Raw genomic sequence first — 23,468 nt, forward strand, 5'->3', positions numbered from 1 at the left:
TAAACAACTTCATTTATAAAAACAAAACACAACTAATATAAAAATAATTCATTACTAAACATCCACAACTTAATTTTTAAAAAAAATTAAACAACTAATGTAAAAAAAAAATTATTTAGTAAACATCCACAATTTTTTTAGTAAATAAAATACTTCATTTATAATAAAATAAACTAATTAATTATAAAAAATTAGTATTTTTATAAAACTTCCAAAACACACAACTTTAATTATAAAAATAGCCAACTTCATTTTTAAAGAAAAAACACTAATTTAAAAAAAAACAATAAACAAAAACAAACACAACTACTTTTATAAAAAAAATTAATTTACAAATTAATATTTAGTAAAAATACACAATTTAAATTATAAAAAAAATATGACATCAAAAACCCAAACTTCATTTTTCATAAAATCTAAAAAACAAAATAACCAAAATAAATAAAATAATTCATTTAAAAAAAAACAAAACAATTTCTGTTTAAAAAAAATTTAAAAAAAAAACACAAAAAAAAAACCCACTTCCGGAAGAAGTGGTTCTTCCGGAAACACTCCGGAAGAAGGGTTCTTCCGAAAAGGTCTTCCGGAAGTTTGAAACTTCTTCCGGAAGTGGGCGTCTTCCGGAATTCTTCCGGATGAACCACTTCTTCCGGAAAGTTCCCGGAAGACGTTTTCCGGAAGTCTTTCGGAAGAAGTGTTCTTCCGGAAGACGTTTGGTTACTTCCGGAAGAACACTTCTTCCGGAAACTTTCCGGAAAACGTTCTTCCGGAACTTCCGGAAGAACCCCTAACGGGTCTTCCGGAAGACTCCGTCGTCAGCCATTTCCCCATTTTTTCCGGCGTCTCCTGCTCTCGTCTTCTACCCTACGGTTCCGCTAACCTAAGGTTCTTCTAACCTACCCTAAATGCTACAACTACAGTGCATAATAAAAGCAAAGGGAAGATTAGGGACACCTACCTCGAACGGAAATGGCGTCCAACCGAAGCAGCAGCTGGGCTCGCGGTGAAGGAGAAGGCTCGCAGAAGAGGTATGCAAAGGAAGAACGAGAAGGCTCGCGGAAGAAGGCTCGCGGAAGGAAGAAAAGCAGAAGCAAGAAGAAGGCTTAGTGATTCCGGGAGAGGAGAAGAAAACTATTTCAATATTTTAAACTTTTTTAATGAAGGGTAAAATGGTAGTTTCAATAAATTGCTGGGTGCACCAGCAATATTGCTGGGTGCACCTAGCATATCCCAATATTTGGTGTAATGGGTTCAACTGAGTGTGCATTGAGTGTCCCATTACCACTGTTGGCAATATTCGAGAATCAGCCCTCACGGCTTTAACTAGTTAACTTGAGATTGCTACACGCGTTATTTAATCCTTTACCTCATAACTCTAACTGGTTTCTTATTATCATGCGAAGGGGATCTGAATTTCAACTAAGAAAACCGTCTTTTTATCGTTGACTGCCTCCTTGTCTTTCCAATGGAATGGAAGGAGTCTAATATTTATTTCCTCAGAGATAGCTAAAGTGTTGTATCCACCAACAAGCAACCAACCAGTTGACTTTTTATCGGATGAGATAATAAAAAAACTAAAATATTTTATTAACATTAAAACGAGAAAAATAAACATGTGCTTTTCTTTAATTTTAAAAAATATTTTTAAGATGTGTATATATAAAAAATAAATATGAAATTAAAACATTTATGCCTATATTTCACAAAAGATTTCAACTAGTTTTTATATTGTTTTACTTACTGTTTTGAATAATTGTTTAGTAAATAAGTTTTTTTTAGTAATTTTTAGTATTTTTTAAAACACTAACTTCTAATTTTTATATTTTCTTTTATTTTTGTCTTTAATATATTTATCAAATTTTCTACTTATATTTTTTTAAATAAATAATAGTTTTTTAGTCATTTTATATTTTTAATTACTTCAACAGCTAATTTTATTAAATATTTATAACTTCTTTTCATATATATATATATATATATATATATATATATATATATATATATATATATATATATATATATATTACATATCAACATTTTAAGACTAAACCATAAATATTATTCTCTCTTAAATGGTTTTTAAACTAACAAAAAATACTAGGAAGTCTGGGAAACATTAAAAATTATATTAAGTAGTTTCTTAAATATTTAAAAATCTTTTAAAATTTTAGTCCTTTCGGTTTTACTGAAATACATCAATTAAGAAATCAAACTGACGAGTATTTTATTACTTGAGAAACTATTATAATTTTAGTAAAGATGTTAGATTTCATGACATAGAGAGGAAAAAGAGAGAAAAATAAAATGAGTAAAAATCGACTATTTCATGCGAGAGTCTTGGGTTTATATACCCATTCCTGTTCTATATTTCCAATAAAAGAGGTTAGTAGTTTGACGCAAAATTGGTGTTTTATTCAATCATTTTAATATTCAGATAATTGAACCCGAGGAAGAAGGATTTTAAAACGATCGAAAAAGCCGTATGTGTAGAAGGCATGAAAAACGTAATCGGGAGTCCAACCCATTAATCTGATACGTATAAAATCCATTGAATAATAGAAATGATTAATTTGCTATGAGACAAGATGAATATATATAGGTAGGTAGGCGTGCATGGTCTAGAAATAACTAGAAGTGACTCAAAAACTTGCGGATCCTTTTAAAGAAGCCAAATCCAGTAGTAGTGTGATCTGCTTGTTGATGGTGATAATAAACCCTATCCATAGGTTAAAGGATGTCTTGTTGTGCAGGAAGGGAGTACGAGCCCATGAGAAGGTCAACAAAAACGAAAGGAAGCATAAGAATAGGAGAATGCTAGTGGAGGAACCAAGCCCTTTCTCCATTGTCATTGTTAACTGCATGGAATTCTAATTAATAGAGTCACAGTACAGAGAAACAAGGGAAGGATGACCACGTGACTGGATTTAACTCATTTCTGTCTTATGCATGTGTCATTCTCTCTAATTTCTTCATCAAGAAAATAATTATAAAGCCTTATTCAATAAATAACTTAGTAAATCAAAGTTAGTGTAAAGGTTCAAAGTTTACACTAACAGTTTTTTTATTATTATTATTAAATAACAAATTTTCTGTGTCATACTTTATGATTTTAATTTTATGCTTAAATAATTAATCAGATATAACGTCAACCACTACATGTTTCGTAGGGTGTTTATAACAGTTCATTATATACATGATGAGTTCGAATCCAATATGGTTTAACTTTTATTATTTTTAACTAAAATATATTGGAAACGGAAAACCTGTAAAGAAGTAATAAAAAAACCTGCAAGAAAAAAAAAACCTGAAAAACTACCCTTATATCCAAAGTTAACAATGTCCGACCTAAAAAAACATCGATTAAGCCTTATTTCATCCTGTTAATAACGACATTTCACGTGGGATCGAACATCGTTTGGCTGGAATAATTAACAAGAGAGGTTAGCCTTTATATAGCAGCCTTGAAGGGCGATAACAAACAATACAGCAACTTTAAGTCCTCAATGGCATCTATACCTTATCTTTAATCACATGAGCGTTAATGCAAATATTTATATATTTCCTGTTTGACATTCCCTTCTTGTCTTGTCCCTGTTTTCCTGTTTTTCACTTTATAGTTTATAATATCAAACGAGTATCAAAATCCCTTCTATTTCACGTGTAACTTCCTTGTTACATCTTAAAAGGGATAAATTATAAAAAAGATTACAAATAAATCTTTAATTTGGTCCTTCACTTTGTTAATTATTAAACTAGTTGCACATTATCTTATATTAAAAAAAGTAAAAATAAGAAACCATTAATATGAAATGAAAATGATTAGCTATAAGTTTTGCTTTCATCCTCTGAAATAAATTATCTTATTTTAATAACTTAAGAGATTAATCAATTACTAGTTTAGGATAAAATGAAAAGTTGACTGAAGAAGAAAATATAGGTTAGATGCAATAGGAATTCTGTATAGATGTAACAACTAGACAAGTAATAATCCTAAGTCCTAACCACCCATATATACATACAATGTCCTTTAATTTGACAAGTGGCAACCATCATCAGTCATCACCAACCCGTTTACATATATAAATCCTGGAACTCTGGAAGAGCACTGTTGTAATGGAGACAGCGCGCGGATTGAGGATTGAATGTGAACACGCGCTCCTCCACTATATTCTCTTGTACCTGTTAGCTACTTTAGTGAACAATTTATATTTTTTTTTTGTCAATTAATAATTTTAATATAGTTTTAAGGGAAGTTATCAAAATATAATTAATTAAGATGAGGCAAAATTTTATTTTAAAAAAGATAAATAATAAAAATTGTAAAACCTTTTTATATCCTAAAAAAATATTTTAGCATTTTAAAACTAAATATATTGACTCGTATAAAAAATACATCCAATTTTTTATTGCAAACAAATAAAAGAAAGACATATAATCACCAAAATTTAAAAATGAGTATTTATGTTGTATTGTAAATATGTTTAAATTCATTGATTTCTTACGAAATTTTAAACCATATTTTTATATATATAAAAAACACAGTTATAACCTTTTCTTTATTTGTCAATTTAAAAGTGTTTTATATTGTCAATTTATAGACATTTTTTTTATAAAACATTATAAGAAAATAGAGAATTTCACGAAAATTAAGCATGTATTTGGATTACTTACGGTTTTCCCTCTCAGGACTTCATTTGGTTCAACTGTTTCGAACAAATAAACAGTAAACACATTTCCTTTATTCACTGGAAAGTAAAAGCTTTTTACCCATCTAGGCAATCCACTTTCCACGTTGAAGCTTCATTCGATCATGCATTTCAAGTTTCAACATTCCACCGTGATAAAAGTTAGCCCAGATTTGTTCCACGTACAGGTAAATAATTGGTCAAATGTAGAATCTACCACGGAGACAACTAGTCGCCAGGTTGGTCAAAGTCGGAAAGATATATCCACATTCCACGGTAAAAAAGTCTCTGTCTGTGTTACAGAAAATTGGCTTTTATTTTATGTTTAAAATTAAACTGTACATCTTATTAAAAAATGTTTTTATCACAAATAATTTTAAGAAATGGAATGCAAAGGCTTTTGTGTAAAAGAAAGAACAAGATTATAATCAATTTATACTTGCAATATATTTCTAAGTAAGACTTTTTTTTAGAGGAAAGAGAATTTGTCATTTTTAGATGTTTTAGCTTTCTTCTTTTTATCTTAAACTGATGTTTTAAAATTTCAAAGTCTAACTATTTTTCTCTCCATTGTACCCCTATTGTTATGGAAATAGTTGAGATAATTAAAAATTTGTAATATAATTTATTAGTACTAATAGTATCTTAAATAAGGATTTTTTGTACAAATTTAATTATATCCATTAAATACTTTTTAATTCATGTGGTGTACGTGAGAGGTAGTAAAATTTTACTTGTGCTGTGATATATTTTAAATTTGAATTTTGTGCATATCTTACGTAATATGCTCAATATAATTTTCGGTAACAAAATCTTTATGGCTGAATAGTCTAGTCTAAGCCATGGCTGAACTTGAGAAAGGACCATCAGCATCAACAAGCGAGGAGAGCTCTCTTTCGATGCTGATGCCCTTTCACATTATTTTTATCAGATTCCATATTAAAACAAGTTTCTAGAATTAGTTAATCCAACCATACAACCTAATTGGATGCATCTCTTTGTTTATAACGTTAGCAATAGCGCGACTCAGTTATAATAACATTGGTTGTCGAATTCTCTAAATTTAATAATTCAATTCGTTATGAATTGAGAATTCAATAATTTTATCCACTAATTTATTGAACAAAAAAGGAGATATCTACTAGTCAAACTCATAATTTTATAAAGTGAGATCGATAGTTTTGTACCAGCCGTTCCCACCATGTGATGTATCCACCAAGCAGTCATTTTTTAAAGGTACTTTGGCCTTTCAACCCTCTGCCATAAGAATAAAAAAAAAATCAACAAATCATCTAATCTACTTCTCGAAGATTTGACAGGAGGTGGGAACCTTGGGAAATTCATTACAATCATTTTTTCGTTTATCTAGATACATATTAAGTAGTGGTATAGTGCTATATAGCGTACACAGTCATGTACGTCGGTGCCACAAAATAAATTTTAAGAAAATAAATCTCATAGATTATAACAGGTATTTTCGATAATAAAAAAAAAACAAAAAATGATCCACCCAAAGATTTGTTCTCCTAACTGCTTGATCGATGTGTACACGTGCAGTAGTATTTTGTGAAGAATCTGTATTTTTTTACTTGACGTGGATCTGACATTTTCGTTTGTTTAAAATGGAAATCTTTAAATACTGATGCTGGAAATCGTGAAATATTAAACAAAATGAACAACTATAGGTGATTTGAACATGCATCTCTTCTAGAAGGTTATATATATTAGCATTAGTTTGACTGACCCAGGCCAGAGCCAGAGCTATACATAGTTATATTGTTCATTTTTTTATTAATACATAAAATTATTAATCTTTCTTTATATAATCAGTCATGTTACTTTATATTTTTTTTCTTATTTATTAAAAATAATATAAAAGTACTGTGTGCAATTATATGGTACCTATAAGTTCTCCCATGTTTCCGCACTAGCTTTGAGAACAAATTATCTTGAATTCCTTGTTTGTATCATTTCATCAGCAGAAGAGAATGCAAAGATGTCCACCACCGCAACTACAACCTCTGAAGGTTTTTATTTATTTAATTAATCTCATCGATCCCGTGCCACCATTGAATTGTTTATATCTTTCGATCTCTTTAATTATATCTGAACTGGGCCTTTTATTTGTACATGCACCAATTAAGAGATTGATCAGCGAGATGCATTCATAAGTAGGATATATATATATATATATATATATATATATATTGATAAATGTTAACATACGGATGCAGAAGTTAGCAGCAATGAGTGGAAAGTCATACACATGAGCGAGCAAGAGGAGGATCTCATTCGCAGGATGTACAAGCTAGTCGGGGACAAGTAAGGATATTTTATAATCCCTGCATTTTGTTTCTTAATCCCTATTGCACCTACACTTTAACATGATGAATCAATGTCTTTGCTTGTTATATGCTATAGGAGATATATACTTGCACCTTTTCTTTATCTTTTCGATTTATTTTAGCTACAATTCCAGAAACTAGTCTGGGTGCTGTGACAGTCTGCTTCTAGCTAGCTAGCATGAGTCCAAAAAGTAGTTTTAACCATGGATCAAGAAGTCATGCATGCATTAATCTATTTATTGATTTAAAAGTTGAACGAATCAATGGTTATATATAGTACTAGATTATTCATTCAGCTTAACCTATGGGGCGCATAGTAGAATTCACCATGCAACAAGTTTTGGGACCTGAACACTTTGACTATTTGATAGTAATAAGTTGTTCTTGTACCAAATGGTTAGATTGGGCATGATTATTACATACAGACAAAAGTCAGACAGAAAGTAAATAGTTAATTACCTCACAAACCTATCGTACCAAAACATATTTCTACTCTTGTGTCCTAGCCGAGTTCTATATTTTGATCAGTATGGATTATGGTATGTTTGGTTTAGGTCAGGAGTCAAAGTAAAAGAATGAAATGATTTTTAGATTATTTAATAAGAAAAGAAAAGAAAAGAAAAAATATATATGTAAAATAACATAAATACCTTAAGTAAAAAACTATGAGAGATAATTTAGTGTCTTTATTTCTTTTAATTTATACAAGTGACAGTTTTGTTCCTTTTAGCTTAAATCCGAAAGAAACACTATTAATAGTAGGACTCATGTGTAGCTGCCTGTTTTCTTTCCTTGCAGAATCCTTCCTCTCCTTTTTCTATCGAAACAAACAATTAATGCGTTAGAATCAAGCCTTAGTTTAATTTGTTATTTATTCTTTTAAAAATAATTTTAAGAGAAAAAACATGTATTAACATAGGGTTACTTAAACTTTTCTTTTTGAATTCCATGCATATAAAGTTAAAGACTTAAAGTGTAATAGAAAATTTGAATACTAACGATATTTTAATCTTAAAAACAATCAAATTAAATCATCCATTTTCAAATTACAAATATTTAGATGCATTTTAAACGCTCCTCTTTTTTTAAAAAAGGCTTCAACACTCCTCTTTAGCTTAATATATATGGACATCCAATTTAAATTTAAAGTTTCAAATTTGATTTTCTTTCTTTTGATTTACCTACAATCTTATCATTATATTTATAGGGTGAGATCACATCTACATTCAATTTCAGTTTTTCCTACGACTTCCATGTTTTTTTTTTCCAATCATCTTGAATTTCGATCTCCTTTTTTTTGTCAATTGTAGCTTTGGTGGCAACATTTTACCTTTGATACATGTTTGAAGGTGGTCTAGTTCCACTTATAGGTCCTTCATCCACATTTTCATTTACTTTGAACATTGAGTTTCTTCATTATCTTTGTTTTCTTCTTTTGCTTCTATTCCTCATCTTTTGTCTTCTTTATTTGTAGTCCACTCCTCCGGCCCTTAGCAAATATAAGGCAAAGCTCACCTTTCGTTTTTATCTTTAATAACACAAATTTTATATTCAAACAACATTTTATAACATTTATCCAACAACTAAGTAACACTTAATTTTTATTAATTTTAAGAACAAATAAAAATCAAAGATTAAGTTCAAATTAACTCGATTGCAAATGGTTATTAATTTTTATTTGTGGGTTTTTTTTTTTTGTAGTAAAGCATGACATTGCAAATGGTTATTACTTATTTAGTTTATCCTCAACAACATTGGCCTCTCCTTGTTGTTTGTGAGACTTTGATATTTTCTTCATGTGTTCTAATTGATCACACTTCTAACATCTTTTGTTTGACCCATCAGCATCTATTTTGTGGATTATTAGTTGAATCACACTTCTAACTAACATCTAGTATATGTATGTGTAGATATAAAAGAAAAACTTCTTTTCGTATAGTAATTTATATTTGTATGACTTCGCTATTTAACAGGTGGAATTTGATAGCCGGTCGCATTCCCAGTCGTAAAGCAGAAGAAATAGAGAGATTCTGGATTATGAGACACGGTGATGCTTTCTCTGTTAAAAGACACAGAAGTAAAGCCCAAGACTCATGATTTTCTTTGGTCATGTATCTTTAATTTCCGGGCATAATTCGGCTAAATATATAAATTTGGATTAAATATATTTTTGGTGTCTATAAAATTTCATTTTTTTTCTCAATAAATTATTTTGCATATTTTTAATCTCTTGTTTATTTTTTGTTATCAATATCAGCTTCTAAGAGTTAAACTTTTTATACTTTTTTTTCTGCCATTTTTAATTTAATCTCTTTGATGGACTGATATTTATGACAAGAAATAAATAATAAAAGACTAAAAATAAAAAAAAAATGAAATTTCATTAGAGCTAAAAATATATTTAACCCTGAATTAAAAAATTTATTCTCAATTTTACAGAATTATCGTCGATTGTATTCCTTTTCGTTGACAATGTACACTTCCATTAATCGGTCATGAGTATCTCATGTAGAAGCTATGGAAAAGTTTGCATTTTGGTTTGTATAAAAGAAAAAAGTGTGTATTAGTTTGCTCTAATTTGAGTGATTTATTTGAATTTATGATTTTTTTCATTTATGTTTTGGGGATTACCCGACGATACTAATAGGTCGAGTTCTACGAAGCTATGCCGGCATATAAAAGAGATCGACATATGCTTAATTACCGACATAGGCTATATACGTATCACAAATAATAACAATAACACGTGACATATATAACTGATTTTCCCGCGAAAAGACTCCAAGTGAATTATAAAAAACAACTTCGACTCATTAATAACAACACATTCTCTCTCTCACTCAAAAATCTCTCTCCATCATACTCTTAACATTTCAGTGATCAACATCATAACAACTTATATATCTTAATACAAATTAAATAAAAAATATGTGTGGAAATTTCATACATTTTTGGTACAGAAAAAACTATACAGTTACCTTGCCATACGTAGATGATATTCCTGGAAGTAAACTTCTAACTTACTATACCTTGACTTACAGAAATAAATAAATTAAGAAACGTTAGAATATTGTCAAAAAGAATATAAGAATTTTTAAACAAAGAAATTTTAGAACATTTTACTAAATCGTGATTTGGAGTAGCTTATGAAAAATGAATTAATTGCTAAATAACCTCATATATCAAACAAGCTTAAATGGTCAAAGTAGTTTATAAGCTAATCAATAAACTTATAAGTTTCTCAAAAACCTTATCAAATATAGGTAGAAGTATTATTGAATTTTTGTAAATTTCCTAATAATCAAAATAAATGATAAAAGTCAATTAATAATATTCATGGTTTCTTGAGATAGTATCCTTTTCGTAACTCATAAGCCCAATCATCTTCAAAATGTTGGAGTCCTATAAGTTGTAATGGTTAGTTGGCAATTTAGGTCAGATATCAATTGACTAACAAAAATGGAGTCAAAATTAAGTTTCGCTATGTTTAAGATATTAAAGTGTTACAAACAATATGGGAATTGAACCATGACAGAAAATATCATAAGTAAGTTATTAGACAATATCACATTAATAGAATTGATATTACAGAGATCAACTAACAAAATGAGATGATGTGACAAACATGAATTATGTCAGGAAATTTAGCTATTGACAAACATGAATTATTATTATCATTATTATCATCATCCAAAAAATTCAACAATAATACAGTGTAAATACATCTCAAAAAGCATTTTCAGTTATTTATTCTAATATCTATAGTTTCTATCTCTTGTATCTCTGTCTCTTTACGAACATGTATACCTATTGAGATGTGAACGGAACATTTTCCAAAAGCAAATGACAAACTACTTGATACCAATAAACTGTCTTAGGCCTTCGCATGAAGGGGTAACGATTGAGATAAACTAAGGCATACGAATAACTTGACATGATGAATGGAAACAATTTTTTTTCTCTCCAGTTGAATAAACTTCATTTGACAACAATACAGATGGAGTCTTAATTATAGTGTTTGATTTCATATTAGATTATTAAGAACCACGTTGAAATATCAATTAAGGTTATTTTTGCATATTTAGTTTTACATTCATGAGAAATTAATTTTGGGTCAACAATTCATTTCGAGATTAAATAATTTTAGGAAGCTTTTGTGTCAAATAAATTTTTTTTATACTAATTTTATAATAAAATATTTACATATAAATCACATCTCTTTATAATTAATTTTAATCAAAAGTAATTTCATTTAAAATTGATTTTGTGAAGGTTTATCCAAATACACATTACATTTACCGCAAACGTAATTGGATCTGGAAAGAATATTAAGACCACCACTTGAATTCGTAGTTCCCATCGGGTGCTGACGTTGGCGCGATGGGTTGGTTTAAAAATCAAATAGAGCTGAATAAAAGTATAATGAAAAAAGATAATAAATAATATAACTTAATTGAAAAGGAAAAATGAATAAAAACAAAATAATCCTAGAAAGAAAATACTTTCATTATTCTTCTAGAAATGAAATAATAGTATTTTTAGTATATTTTAGAAATTCTCTTACGCCTCAAGTATACAGCAAAAGGATGTGAAATGATCCCTTTTGTTTTTCATTTGCGGTTTTTCTGTTCTAGTAGACGATACAAAGAGAGAAAGCGCAATGATTAATGGGGGATTCAAAATTCTCTGGTCTGTGCTCTGACCTTCAAATATCAATATCCCAGGTGAGAATGATCCCTTTCCCAAACTCCAAACACAACTGAATCAAATTATTTTCTGTCTCCACTTGAGAATGAATTTCATACTATGGGATGATGTATAACACTCCAGACAGCACTAATAAATATGCCGGTGTAGTTTGTTGGTTCTAAAATAACCACGTTCATTTTTAGACAATACTCTATCAAATTATTTATTTATTACTTTCAAATTTAACTTAACTAGAAATAATAATAAAAAATGATGATAACATTTTAAATAACTAATTCTCTTTAAACAAAACTCATTTTATTTAGAATTGACTGTAGCTAACATCAGCAGAAGCACCCTGCACCTACAGACAATCAAAGCTTTCCCCCGCTTAATTATGGATGGAACGGTGTGTGACCACGCTGCAAAATAGGGTAAGAATCCAGAAAGTTTAAGGCTGACTTCTTAAGGGTTAAGAAAGTAGTGTGATTCACAGAATCAGAGGAAGCAGCAAAGGTAATAAATAATAAATGCCACTTTTCAAATGTCAAAATGTTCTCATCTCGCTTTCTCATAAAAATTACTTTTGTATTAGGGCCCGAAATCGACATAGTGGCCCATAGCCAATAGACCAGGAGTGTTGGGATAGTGGGAGGTGGGACTGCCAGGCCCATAATATGGTGTCATCCAAACTATTGGGAGTAACATCTCTCCAGCTCTAAGCTGATTGAACATCGAGTGACGAAATTTAAAATTTTCATTAGCTACAACTGGTGCTTATATTCCATAGCCCTTTAACTTTTTTCTTAATTTAAAAATAAAATAAAAAATTGCCATGCTGTTGTATTTTCATCCTATGCTATTTAGTTATATTTCGTTTTCTCCACAACCTGCAAACACTGTAAAGCGCTAAGGGTTCTATTTCATTGTTAGGCCGAAGCCCATGCTACACGGTAGCTATGATGCACCCACAATTCCACCAATAGTCTGTTAAAATTATAATTTTTAATAAATTTTAACTAATAATCAAATAAAATGAAAAACTGAGAGGGTCTAATATGATTAAATATGATACATGAATTATTATAAATCTCCTAATGTTTGTTTTTGATTTCTACGGAACCCCACAAAAAATGTAATCGTGTTAGATAGTATATTTTTAACTTTTCTCTAAAACTAATAAGCTCATCTGGACAAAGTAAAACGTGTATTTCCAATATAGCATCAAGGAAAATCTTATCGTTAAACATACTAGAAAGCGAATGCATGATTTGTACAAACAGCAACGTACATCGGTGACGAGAGCAAATGAAAGGCATCTAGCATCACAGCTTTCATGTAGCACGAGAATATTGTCCACCTAAATTACAACAGAATACACTTCATCCTATTCTTCGGGGGGGGGGGGGGGGGGGGGCAAAAACAAAAGGAGAGAGAGAACCCAGGCCAGCTTACTGCTTACGACAAATTGAATGAGGTTTAAATATCGGTTATCATTCGAGATTCGTTTTCCACATAAAACGGCTGGGTATAACTTGGTGACGAGTGACTAAGAAGTGGGTTCAAATGCAGCTTGCTGATGCCAAACACCATTGAGATTGGACTGCCACAATCGGACCATTCCATCATGACCTGTAGTAGCCAAAGTCATTCCACTCATATCCCACTCCATTTGCCACACCTAAAAAACATTTAACGGTGGACATCCAGTAAGTAAGCAACACCTTGTCATATAATCCATCAAAAGCTAAGTTCCAAGATCCGTACGTATGATCTCTGAAAAACAAATTGAAAAGTAGGCCTGAACATATAAAGAGGCAAATCTAAAATCATATACCATGCCCTCATGACCTGACAGTAGTGCAACTCTCTCCACTGGGAGTCTTCCATCATGATCAGGGTTCAATCCAAGATGCCATATTGCAAGTCCCTTGTGGGTTGCAACCGCAATGATCTCATATGGTCTACAAGAAAATCATACCATAATATATGATTGTAACAGAACAGGTTCTTTCACATTTCATTGACAATGTAAAGACTGATGGTAGACATAACCACAGTCTGAGCCTAGTATAACAAAGTTCCTCACATTAGTTGACTTATATGGAATCATGGCTATCACGCCAATCCAACCTCATTTTGATGCCAGCCAAGCTATATGAGGAAGTCCAGGCCAATAAATGTGATTGTCATTTTTATAAAATTTTACAAGTATTTACCTGCCAATATTTGGTGCCCATGCAACAGCATAAACCTGATCACCCTTGTCCTCAGGCAGTGCCAGTTCTGCCACAGGAAGCCATCTTTGATGAGCCTGATCAAATTCCCAAACCTGTGGGGGAAAAGTATCACATGCCAGAGATGTAAAATCCCCCTCTCCAAACCCAATAGAAGGAAGATGTGGAAAAAATTTCTTCTGTTGAAATACTGAAATCTTTCACATTGTCACAGCTTGTATCATTTGCAAGGTTATGCACAGTTCAGAGATGGAGAGACAATTCCAAAATGCAACCATAGAAAAGTATAGATATTACGGCTGAAATCAATAAAATAACAGGGCAAAATTGTAGCATTGAGTTACCTTAGAAGAATTAAGCTCTGGTGTATTTGAATTAAAGCCTACAAGGAAGCTGGATTCCTGGCTTCCACCTTTTTGTGGATTCCAAGATATGGATGCTGAGAGGCATGAAGCCTTTCCAAATGAAGACACTGACTCAATAACATTTTGAAATTCAGCCTAAAAAGAGAGAACAGAAATAAAAGAATAATAAGTTGATATTCTAGCAGTAAGAATATTTAGTATGACATTTCATGACTCAAAGGGAAGGTATAATTCGAGCAATAGGTAAAACAAGTTAGTATCACCTGAAGCTGCCAGTTTCTCAGTTCCAAGGGATCCGAGAGCTCAAAAACTCTTACATTACCATCTGAATATGCAGCAACCTATAATGTTCATAAAATTAATAAATAAGAGTAAATAATTAGTGCACTAGATATAAGCATGCTTACAGAATTTCACATAAAAGAATGCAGCCACAATGTAACCAGGGAGAAATAGATAAAATAAAAATGTGAAACTGCATCCAATAAACTGACAAATAAAATTACAGATGAGATGACTATTTGAAATTTAGATATAAAAAACACAATTTCCAAAATAAATATCAATTAAATTGTTCAGGCTATATAATCTAACCATTTTCAAACTAGCAAGAGAGATTCCAAATTGAACATCAAGGACTTTGCTTGAACTGTTTCCAAAGCTTTTACACATCTTCCACTGAAGAGACTGGGAATCTGCACAAAGGCAACCTTAATTTTCAGACTTTCAGCATTAACTGGATAAAGCTCCTTAAAAGATGTAGTAACTTATTGAATGAAAAGCTCTGAGCTGTTAACAGAAAACGTATGAAAATTAAACTAGTGGATGTAAAAATAAGTACAGAAAATGTAAAACAATAAACATAGCATGCCATCAACATTGTATCACCAAACCAGGGTTTATTTCCAACATTTTAACAGCCATCGTACAACTCTGCTCCTAAGCTCAAGCGATAGAGTGTTTATTATAAGAAGCGTATTTTTCAATTTTAGCTGAAAAAAGAGAGTTAATGATACCTTCTGCGACCTCCTCCCACAATGACACAATTCCATCGGCAGAAATGCACGCAACTGCATCACCATATTCTGGCGGAATCCAAACAATCTTCACGATGTTTCCTTCTAGAACCTTAACAATTTCAGGGGAGAGTAAGCACACACAATGTAGGTATCGTCGATAACTGAATCTTAGTCCGAATTACAGAAAATGAACTTAGAATTTATTTATTGGTGTTTTAATAAAAGTGATCTAGTCCGAATTACATTAGATTATTGAATAAAAGCAAATGAAAGTGGAAAAGAATCGAAAGACGAACCCTAGATTTGAAAGTAGAACGGAGGGAGGAAGAAGAAGGCGGCTCGCGGGAATCGAAGATTGAAAGAGTGCCATCGGCGGAACCCGCAGCGAGCCTGGTGCCAGAATAGTTCCATGATGTGCAGGTTGTGCCATTATCAAGAGTCAACAACTCCTTCGCCATTTTCTCCTTCACTGAGCACTCAAACTGCCCAAACCTAAAAACTTGTTTCCGGGACTAACACGCCCACCAATCCAATTCATTCCGACAAGTTTATTTTAAATGAAAAATTAAAATATAAAACTACCTGACATTGTTTTTATCTTTTAAAATATTTAATTTATTTAGTTTTTTTATTAACTTTTCATTTGCATATTTTTCGTCATTTATATTTTTAATTTCTAATAGTAGGGTTTTAATTTTTTTTTTTAGTGAATTTGGTTTGATATTTTTATAGTTATTTCTTTACATCTTTAGAATAAATAAAAATACATTAATTTTTAATAAATTTGAAAAATTAATATATAATTTTATGTATTGATAAATTGTAACTGAAAGAAGAAGAAAAATACCTTAAAACAATATTCATTAAATACCATTTTTTCTTTTGTAAATTATATTATCTTTCAACATTATGCGATGCAAGCATACTGCGTGAATGTATGCTAATCCATTCAATTGCTTTCAAGTTGTTTTTCAAATCTTGCAACAATTTCTCCTCCTACTTTGTATCAAGATTCTTTGCCACAATCGTTGAAAATCTTTCGTTTTCTTTGAGATAGGCATACTTGAGATGTTTTGGTAATTGCTGATTTAGTTCCAATACAAGGGGGTGTTTCCTAGACGAAAGTACAGAGATTTCATCCACAACCAAGTTGTTTATCTTTTTATTTATTATTAATAGAGGATTTAGGTTAGATAGTTGTCCTTTTTTTAATTTTTATATCGGTTGCTGATTCTGCAACCTTTTTTTTTTTTTTTTTATTTCATAGCAACAACATTCAAAACCATGTTCCCGTTATACATGTCAAGAACTTCTGACATGGATCACATTTTTCTTCTCTTTAGAACGAGGACATACCAAAAGGGTTTAGTATCGGAAGCAATTGAGGAAGAGGAATTGTTTTGATCAACTTCCTTTAGGAATTCTTCTACCAACTCATCTAGCATTTTAATGTGAAAAAACATAATGTTTTTTTTCCTTGTGGATCATTGCTTGTAAAATATTAAAGGTCTCCATATCCTTGTCAATCTCCATTGACAACTTTTCATGTTGTACGCCAATCTTTGTTTTGGCTGTCATGAGAATCAGTTTCCTAAGGGGTGTTAATATATTCTTGTGGAATTGTCTCCTTGCATTTCTAATATGTAGAAATATTCTACAGGGAAGACTAAGTCATTCACTCAGTATAATATCTTCTACAATTCCTACTTGGATGCTTCAGTGTTGGCTAGTTGAATGGTCACTCCTGTTGCTTGTAGCGGCCCAAGGTTCAGAGAATAGAAAATAGACATAGGCATATGTAACATTTACTGAAACTCCAAGATTGATCATGCATGGCATTGTCAGACTCAAAATTGCATATGGTGAACATTGCTAGATATTTACATTTTGGAGGCAGAGATCGATGTTGAAAGTATTGTTACATTTTTAACTCCTCCAGCCTCTTTTCATTTTATTTTTTTTGCACAGCAAATGAAAGATATATATTAGCAAGTGAAAAGGTTCTGCCACAAGAAGTGTCAAAACCCTTCACAAAATTACACAATAAAAGCACAAGTTTGGTGATGAAACAACCAAACTCATAAAAGGTCTCGATGTAGCCATGCTGCCCTTGCAGCATACAAAACAAAGACTCACCCTCTGTAATCTATATTCCCGATTAACTACTGCTACATAATTGCAGTTTTTCCATTGGCATCTCTACCTTAGATGGAGTAAACAATTGAGGATGTCTATACGCGATACATATAAAGATGGATCAAACTCTTTGATGAAAGCTTTACTCCTGCTCCACGCCCTGTAACATCATAAATCCCAGATTGCCTCTGAATCACAGTTAGCTTGATTAAAAATTATCTCATCCCAGATTGCCTCTTTGATGTTCTCACTTTTCAATAAAATATTAAAACATTTATTCTAATTTTATCATATGATAAATAATGTTCTCTTAGAAGACTTAATAATATATTTATTGAAATTAAGAAAAAAAATAAAGATATTTTGGTAAAATTATTCCCAGTTAAATAGTAATTCTATTGGAATATTTATGTTCTCAGTCTGTCTAAAAGAATATTAAACATCATTGATTTTGGAATGAAAGGAGGAGCAACGTTACAATAAGTCACTGGCAGTATACTCATCATCAATTAGGTCATGTTTGAAGACCACAAATGGAATTAGACTATACTCATCATCAATTAGAAGCTAGCGCCATGGCCATGTACGTTGCCAAAACATGCCACGCAGGTATTTTTTATATGTATAAAACAATTTAAAACAAATATTATTTTGAGACGGAAGAAGTAAAATGTTTGTGCAATGTTTTTAGTATGAAATTATTCCTATGACATATATTGACTCAACTATAGTACTGGTACGTTTATGTTAAATTTCAAACTCCATCGCCACTAGCTAGTGGTCCTTTCCTGTCTAACTTTGTGGTCCTGTGCTCTCTCTCCTAAATCCCAATAATAAAAATTGAGATAAAAAATGTTGTTGGAGTTTAACTATCCTTTTATATAGAATAGCACATATTCATCCAAGTTGCAGATTCCTATGTCATCAAACATTAGTAAATAAGAACAAAAGTTGCCTCGCGAACCATCTGAAATAGTAGTATTTCAAACAGAAATCATTCACGCGCTAATTCACATATGCTAGTATAGTTGATTACAAATACAATACGAGGGCAATAAGGTTGATTAACAAAAATATCTTAACCACTAACATTGACTTCAAATCCTGAAATTGAAACTGAATTACATCTCCTACTCAAGTTGAGTAAAAACAAATAAGACCAGAGAGATTTGTGCTAACTATTTAAGCGCAGGAAACACCGATTGCGGTGGGAGTGAAGCGCTCCGACGCTGACCTTCTGACGAAGGAAGAGATCTCCGGCGAAAGTGCACCGATCTCAAATTCCGGAACTTCTGGGATGGTGGAGAGAACCGGTCCAGACTTATCATAAACAACGTAGAAACGTTCTCTGGAGTATTTCTCTGGCACTTGGAAACTCAAACTAGTGGATGTAGTGGTGGATTTATTGTTGGACTTGAAAACGGAGCGAAGGAGTTTCTGAAAGGAGCGAGAAATTTTGAAGGACTTTCGGGACATGACCGTCGCAGGTTGCTCTGACAGCGCGTGAAGTGAACGTTCCGGTAAATGAGGCATGGAGAGGGTTCTACTTATAGGGGAATTAGCTATAGCTGAGTCGAGTTGGCGTTTGAAGGAGTTGAGCTCGAACGAGTCATACAGCGTGCTGCCACAGTCCCAAACATTATTACTAGGAGGATACGATGATGATTTTGTCGCCAAATCAAGTTTCTCCATAATGCATTCAGCGCTGCCAAGAATCCTGTGAGACTGTCCTGTCTTTTTTGTATGTGCCAAAACTATATTAAATAGGAATAGGATGAATTCAAGAAGATTAAAGAGAGTGACCTTTCGTTTAATCGCTTTCATTTTTCCTTTTGTAATGGTTGGTGAAGGATCAAACGCGTTAGTCATGACTAGTGACCAAGAAAACGATTACCGTCGCCATATAAGCTAGCCTCTTCACGTTCTGCCATATGAGGACCATATATATATATGTTAACTTTCCATGCATTTTCTAAATGGTAGCTGTTCATATTGTTGTTACATGCTAGCTAGCTAAGTATTGGTCAAATGGAGATATTTCAGTTACAGATCAGCTTTAATTTTTTTTAAATCTTTATTGCATTCTTCAATCGTGTATGATTCATATGATGGTTTAATAGAAATAAAACAAACGAAAACAAGTGGGGAAACGGGATTGTGCATGTAATCCTAAAAGTTACCTTTGCATTGTGGGTGCAATATAATAAGAGAAATTAGACTGGTACAAAAAATTTGTATACAAAGTTATATTATACTATATAATAAAAAAGTGAAATAGGAAGAGAACGAATTGGTTTTATTTATTTTTAAATATTAGTGGTTAATGGTTTTTTTTGTTAATAAAAGAATTTGAATTCATAACCTTTTCTTTTCCTTCCTTTCTTCCAACACGAACTATATAAATTAAATAAGATCATTAATGCAATAGACTGCTTGTTAATTACTTGTTATGGCGATTTTCATGGATGATGTTATATGCATGAGTTGTCTTTAAATATCATCCGATGTGACTCATGTGAGATGCATGGCATGCTAGTAAGTGTTTCTTTTTGCCTATAGACACAACTACGCAAGAGGCAAAAAGAACAATTATTTGGGAATGTGAGGTCATACATGCAAATTAGCAGGATCGAATAAGCCTAACCGTTGAAGTCTAATTGGTTGGACTAATTAGTTTTTTATCAGTGAATTAGTTAACTTCATATAACTGCAAAATAATAAATAAATAAAAACTCATTACCTGATCGGTGATTTCTAGGAAGAATTCGACAGCATATATGCAGTTTGAAGATTCTCGTACTCTATTGTATGAAATGTTAGAATTTTTCCTTATGCAAATTATTGAAAGAATCTTTTGTTATTGTTTCACATTCAACTCCAGAGCAAATAATAGAAATTCTGCTACAGTCAAGCATTGCATGGAATTGAATATGTGGAAAAGGAAATCTATATCTTTGCAGTCATATGCAACCCATTATTTTAGCAAAAAAATGTTCCGGACATTTGATTTGTACCCACTCGCTCTGATAGTTACAGTTCTATATTGAATCTGAACGTATTCTTTGCTTTGGATCACTAAACCTACTCCTCTCTTTAGAAACAAAACATGGTTGAGTTTGAGCAAATGAAGGTTAAGCAAGTTGTAACTAAACAGGTAGAGTGACAAGTATTTGTTTTGCCATGGCTGGAGGCAAGTGTCGATATCTGATTATGCTTCCACTTATTTTGATTTGAATGTGTTGTTTGAATTCATAGCATATTTAATTTTTTTTTATTTTTTTATCGATAAATATTAGTTATTAAAATGTTTAATTTTGTTAATAAAAAAATCAAATCCGTGATATATTTTTTTCATTTTTTTCTCTTATCCATTCAATCTTATTCTAGTTTTACATTTGGTGTTACTCTTATAGCATAACTTTGCCTTTCTTAACTGTATGTTATGTTTGGAGTTTAAAAATTCTGAATATTGATGTTATATTTTAGATGTTTTTGATCCAAGCTAAAATAAAATGAAAATTGTTGTTTTAAATTTTTTTTTATTACTTTAAAGCGCTCTATTCAGTGTTGAAAATGGTAGGAAACTGTCTAAAAACTGGATCTAGCATGAAGAGAAAAAGGAACAGATGGGCTCGGCCCAATGGAGTGAAAGCATGGGGGCAGCGTTTCAATAACCCATGATTCCATTATAACTTAAAAACTGTTTTAATAAATTGATGACATAAAATTAAGAGTTAATGTAAAGATTTTTATACTTTCAATTAATAAAAATATTTTAAATACGATTTTTAAAATAATTTTTATAAATTAGTACTACTATTATCTATAATTTGTAATTAAATGAGACTTTTTTTTACATTATCTGTGTATTTTCGTTAAATTCTGAAATTAGTGCCAAGCAAACTAACGAGTATGTTGGTAAACAGAACAGCATTAATTCATTCCATTTACAAGGAACAATCATTCCCCCGCCCGACCAAGGAATGATTATTATCGTCCTTCACTAAAAAATCTTGAAAGGTTACATGATTTTTGCATGCCAATAAAGTGAATGAACCAAAACAACAACAACAAAATGAGCTTATGAGCACTCCTATGAAGTATAGAAAAGATCATATAACCAGAGAAAAAATATAATTTTTTTCTTAAATATAAATATAAGAAGATTTCAACTAATTTTACTTCATTTAATATTATTATTTTTAAAATATTTTTTTTTATTTAATTGAAGTGTTAGTTTCTTTCAATCAATCTTATTAATTTTGATTCTCATTTATTAAGTTTTAGGTAATCTAAATATATACAATTATACGATATATTTAATTTCAAATGTCTACCCATACGTCCGCACAATTAGTTTTCTTAAAAATAAAAAAATTCAACCAGTATATGACTTTAATTAGTTTCTTGTTTTTCAGCGAATGCATAGTTCTTTTTTGTTATTCCCAATAAAACAAGGGAAGCATTTTTGCTTTAGTTGCAACAAATTAAGGATGGAATAATCTGTCGCCAAAGCATGCATGCCACAATTTACGAATGTAGCCGATTTGTACGTCTCAGGCTGCGGGTGGATTTGAATATCCAACAAACACGGACACCACCGCAAGTTGTTGTTGCTGCTTCCTATATTCATCTGGCCCAGGCCCACTTTAACTTCCAAGGGAGATGGCCCAAAAATTATCACAAATCACTCCACCAAACATTTCTAACTTGTCCAATTTCTTTCGATCAAGTATTGTTTATACTTGTTAATGGAATTAATCAAATAACTAATATTTTAATAACTTCATATTTCATTCTTAAAAAAAATTATGTTGGATATAATTAACTAGAAAACTAACTAAATTTTTTTAAGATAGTTTATTAAATTATAAGTGTTTGGTAAAATTTATTGTTGAAAAATTTGAAAAATATAAAATAACATAAATATTTTAAAGATAAGATGAAAATAAAATATAAAAAACTAAATATTAGAAACTATTAAAAATTTAAAAATTATTTTTAAAAACTTGTCTATTAAAAAGTCAAACAAACTTTTTAGCTAATAAAAAATAATAAAAACTAACTAAAATGATTTGCCCATAGCTTCATATTTCATAATTTATAACAACATACGTGTATGAAATGATGTTATCATTGTTTTAAAAAAATTGATAAATTCAAATTGTAAAAATTAAATTGATATTTTTTTACATCAATTATTAAATTTATAGATTTTAAGTATAAGTTTGTGTGAAGTTTTATGTTATGTTAAAAATGTATATCTTTTTTTTTAACAATTATGTACTAATAATAAGATTTCTTAACTTAATGGTTAACATTTTACACAACATAGTATTACATTTATTTTATTTTGAAATATATACTATTAAATATATTTAATTTTAGTTTTACGCTTCTATAGTTTTATAAATTAGTTATATATAATATTAAAATTGATATATTAGGTTAACAAATCAGGTTTATATATAATTCATATGATATTATTTCATTCCCATTCAAGTCCAAATAAACTACCATATCAAAATTATGATGCAAACAAGAATAAAGATAAATCTATCCTAACACTTATCAATGTCTCAATCATTGATTGATTAATTCATCATTTATTTTTTATAAATGCATTATCAAATTAGAAACATATATATCAAATGGCAATGTCAGATTCTAGACCCTAATCTCTTCTCAGGATGGGTAAATAACAAGATTATACACACCGAAAGAGAATTAAATCATTTAATATATATATCTATATATACAGGACCGTTTCAAAGTCAAAACATGAAAACAAACATTGTTTACATGTGACATGGAATAAACTCATAAACCATTTATAATGCATTCTTACTTGGTGAATGTGTTTATCCGCTTTAAGGGTAAAGAATAACTTTTGATTTAAATAATTAAATGAACATGTGAGATTACGAAGACTTTTTAAAAACAAAACATGACGTAGGCTATAGTAGGAGATCCTGACTAGATGTGATATGCT

General features: G+C 30.8%; 3 protein-coding genes across 4 annotated transcripts; 1 reads left to right on the plus strand and 2 right to left on the minus strand.

Annotated features, from left to right (window-relative positions):
- Positions 1–6,551: 6,551 nt before the first annotated feature.
- LOC100527129 (MYB-like transcription factor) lies at positions 6,552–9,607 on the plus strand. 2 transcript variants are annotated; one of them, XM_026124279.2, is made up of 3 exons: positions 6,552–6,712; positions 6,920–7,007; positions 9,004–9,607. In XM_026124279.2, the coding sequence occupies exons 1-3, from the start codon at positions 6,682–6,684 to the stop codon at positions 9,125–9,127; spliced, it is 243 nt and encodes an 80-aa protein (XP_025980064.1). In that variant the 5' UTR covers positions 6,552–6,681; the 3' UTR covers positions 9,128–9,607. The 2 variants fall into 2 exon arrangements, with proteins under 2 accessions (XP_025980064.1, NP_001336753.1); NM_001349824.1 differs by having other exon boundaries at positions 6,621–6,712; positions 6,923–7,007; positions 9,004–9,582.
- Positions 9,608–12,938: 3,331 nt separating this feature from the next.
- Positions 12,939–15,882, minus strand: LOC100780788 (protein SEH1). The gene is made up of 8 exons (XM_003538142.5): positions 15,637–15,882; positions 15,338–15,449; positions 14,916–15,016; positions 14,585–14,662; positions 14,301–14,456; positions 13,939–14,051; positions 13,557–13,683; positions 12,939–13,400 (listed from the first exon to the last, which is right to left on the minus strand). The coding sequence occupies exons 1-8, from the start codon at positions 15,796–15,798 to the stop codon at positions 13,269–13,271; spliced, it is 981 nt and encodes a 326-aa protein (XP_003538190.1). The 5' UTR covers positions 15,799–15,882; the 3' UTR covers positions 12,939–13,268.
- A 2,591-nt stretch (positions 15,883–18,473) lies between these two features.
- On the minus strand, positions 18,474–19,379 carry LOC100777768 (uncharacterized). Its single transcript, XM_003538630.5, has one exon. It carries the CDS (start codon positions 19,343–19,345, stop codon positions 18,659–18,661), a length of 687 nt encoding a protein of 228 aa, XP_003538678.1. The 5' UTR covers positions 19,346–19,379; the 3' UTR covers positions 18,474–18,658.
- Positions 19,380–23,468: the final 4,089 nt, after the last annotated feature.

This window comes from Glycine max, chromosome 11, assembly GCF_000004515.6.
Source record: "Glycine max cultivar Williams 82 chromosome 11, Glycine_max_v4.0, whole genome shotgun sequence".
NCBI classification, from domain to species: domain Eukaryota; kingdom Viridiplantae; phylum Streptophyta; class Magnoliopsida; order Fabales; family Fabaceae; genus Glycine; species Glycine max.